Here is a 3,431-nt window from a genome sequence, read left to right as displayed (position 1 = left end):
TTCATATATGGTGCCACAAATATGCGATTTAGACGAGAATATAAGGCAATTTTGAATAAGGCTATTCCGTTGAGTAAACAATAACAAGATTTAGAAAACCCGCAAGACTTCGAAACCCTGACTTCTTGGAGTATTTCAGTCACAACTGAGGTCTTTAAAAGATCTCGGCAATATTCTTATCGTTTTCCTGGCTTAGTTGTTGCTAAATTTAGAATTTTTAATTCAACTCCTACGTAGCACTTCTCGTTTCATTTCTCTGATCTCGGAGGGGACATTGAGGCAAACTAGAAACCGAAAAACCGCTCAAGATTTCTTTGAAAACCGAAAAAACGCAAGCATAATGATTAAAACTTCAAATTCACAAAATTGAATCCACCAAGCTTGATACACCAGCGAAAGAAATGTACATTTTCTTGTTTGAGCGATCAGAGCATTTTCAGTTGAAATTATATATATTGGCGTCCCTTTTTAACTTACTGTTAGTCTCTCGCATGCCAGATTTTTCCCCCAAAAACTGCAATTAAATGTTATAGATGCCTGTATCCAGGCAAAACCCTCATTAGAGAATGAAAACTAATATTCGCTTCCACTTCCAGAAATAAAGAAGATAACTCTATAATTTCCAAATGGAATTATTTTTTTTAATTCGTGTATAACACATGAATGTAAGTCGGTTAGCTCCACATAGACTGTTAGCCCACAAATAAAACTTTGACGCTCTTCCGTGCATCATCGAGGGAATGACTTGTAGGGGTTTCACACGCAATTGATTTAGCCAGCAGCATCGGCGTTTGGAGCATCAAAAATTATCTAAATGGCACAGCTCGTGAACTTACATGAATTGACCGATGTAAAATAAATAGGTCTAGGAACCAGGCACTGAGCAAATAACCAAATCCGAAAAACTTCTTTTCTTATCACCAAACTGATGACCGAATGCTTAAAAAGAACATCAAAAACAGCAACAGATATCAAAACAGAAAAACCGGATATTTTAAGTGCAAAAACCGAAAAACTGATCTGAAAATAACCAGAACCATAAAACTGAAAACCCCAACGTGCCCCTACTTTCCACCAATCAAAATCGAGTATTTCTGTTGAATTGTTTGTTGTTGTTTTATTTTACTGTTTGTGGAAAAATTCAATGGCAACCGTGACGGGTATCAGCAATAATCTGCTGTTAATTTTCTGTCCTCGATTAAAAAACGTACCTGGCATTCTCCAACAGACGAACAGGACGTCCTCAATCTTTCTTTTGAAGGCACATCCGAATTAACTACAGCTAAACAGTGTTAAGGGTTCACACAGCTCTGAAATACTACAGCGCAAGCTTTACATCTTACGTGAATCACGAAGTCATGAATGAATCACTTTCTGTCGAGCTTGCCACAAGAACTAAAGCTCTAGAGTGGACCGAAACAGTTTTGTTTGCTGTTATCAATATCGTGGCCTTCTTTGGCAATCTTCTAACTTGTTACGCCGTGTACAGAAGCCAGAGACTTCGTACGCTTTCCAACATGTTTGTGATAGCACTTGGCGTAAGCGATATTCTCATGTCCATCTTCTGTATGCCTTTTACAGTTGTATCTCTGTTTCACGGCCGCTGGATGTTTGGCGAGAGTTTTTGCCGATTTCATGGTTTCGGAGCTTTGACATTTGGACTGGTGTCTCTTCAGACTATGGGATTAATTGCAGTTAGTCGATATAACTGCGTTGTGAAATCAGAAAACTACACGGTGTTGTTCAAAAAACGAAGAGCTTTGATGTACATTGCTGTTGTTTGGTGCGTAGCTCTCGTTGGATCTGTTCCTCCATTTTTCTTCAACGTCGGCGGATTTGAGTTTCAGCCGGGCAAAGCGATGTGTTTGTACACATTTGAAAGCAATATTGCTTATACTGTCTTTCTTGAGTGTGTTTACGTCGCAGCACCTTTAGCTATAATCACATTCTGCTACGCCAAAGTCTTTCGTACTGTGTCTAGATCTAATCGACGTTTATCAAACGCAAATGATCTCCAGCGACTTAGAGCAAACGTGAAAGAAGCAAAAGTGACCAAGACTTTAGCAGCAGTAGTGGGCGGTTTCACATGTTGTTGGCTTCCTGTTTCTGTCATGGATAACATTGACGCCGCTCGCGGGGAACACACTTTGCCGCGACGGGTGTACCTTACATACGCGTTCTTAGTCTATTTGAGTAGTACCATCAACCCCTTCATATATGCTGCAACAAATGTGCAATTCAGACGAGAGTATGGGGCCATTTTGAGAAACGTCTTTTGCTTCCGTGGTGTCAACAACAACAACAGCTAAGAAAACTTCTTTATTTTTTTCTCTAGCTTCTCGGGGGTCCTTGAATCTGATTGGCTAATCGCCCGCGCTCCAGCGGTCCGGATTATTCCATTTTTTGTCCCCAGTTACGGACCGCGCCGCTTCGAAATTTTTCAACTTTGGAAACTTTTCAAGCTTTTTATTACACCGTAAAACAACGTAAAATGTAAAATTTCAACACAGAGTCAAACAATGCAGCAAATAAAGCAATTTTCGATTTTTCGTGAATGTGTGTCGCTTAGATTTAAAGCTCATTTGTTATCGGACAGTTCAATAAGCTAAACACATTCAAAGTTGTAGCTTAAATCAACCTATCGCAACCTTGGTCCATTTAAACAATTAATTTTGCGCCTCGTTTGGCAGTCTCTTAATGCAAATTTTCCCTTTCTTTCATAACTTGGCTATTCCTCTTGTAGCTTTTATAATTAATTGGTAATGAGACTTCGTGTCGTCCAATTCGGTCTGTAATCATAGTCGTGATAAACAGATCGGACTCCGGTCGGATTTTGTTATCACTCGTATGATTACAGACCGAATTGGACGACAAGAAGTCCTACTTACCATTACTTATCAAAACGCGCCATGATATTGAGAGCCAGCTTGTAAAAGACAAAAATCTCGAAAAAAACTCAACCAACATTTCTCCAGATCTCACCCTAGTTCAATAACACATATGTATAAGCATCAATTTAGAAAACATCTGAATGGCTATCAAAGAACAGTATTGTAATATTTTTTCTTGAAACATGTTCAAAAGGTAACTACCCAGGCAAGAAAAACTACAATTACATATTTCTTTCAATTCTGGTTTGAAAAAAGAACCCAGACTCTCTAGATTCAATTGTTCAATTCTCGCGTTCCTCGAAAATAAACGGGACAAAATAATGTCTTCTTAGCTTTTAAGCTTTCCTGCAGCGCAGGGGAACTTGTTGCAAAGCTAGCGTGCTTCCTCACTGTCCAGCATTAGACACAATTAACATAATAATAATAATTATAATAATAATAATAATAGTAATAATAGTAATAATAATAACGGTTAGATGATGACTTTTCTACAGAGTAGTTCTACATTCATCATATGCTAACTAAAAATTAAAAATACAT

General features: G+C 38.3%; 1 protein-coding gene across 1 annotated transcript; it reads left to right on the top strand.

Annotated features, from left to right (window-relative positions):
- The first annotated feature begins 248 nt into the window (after positions 1 to 248).
- LOC145495530 (melatonin receptor type 1B-like) lies at positions 249 to 3,091 on the top strand. Its single transcript, XM_081475172.1, has one exon. The coding sequence runs from the start codon at positions 1,359 to 1,361 to the stop codon at positions 2,307 to 2,309; it is 951 nt and encodes a 316-aa protein (XP_081331298.1). The 5' UTR covers positions 249 to 1,358; the 3' UTR covers positions 2,310 to 3,091.
- The last annotated feature ends 340 nt before the right edge of the window (positions 3,092 to 3,431 follow it).

This window comes from Orbicella franksi, chromosome 8 (genome assembly GCF_964199315.1).
Source record: "Orbicella franksi chromosome 8, jaOrbFran1.1, whole genome shotgun sequence".
Classification (NCBI taxonomy): Eukaryota; Metazoa; Cnidaria; class Anthozoa; order Scleractinia; family Merulinidae; genus Orbicella; species Orbicella franksi.
The sequence above is the reverse complement of the archived record's forward strand: the minus strand, read 5'-3'. Positions and strand labels throughout refer to the sequence as shown.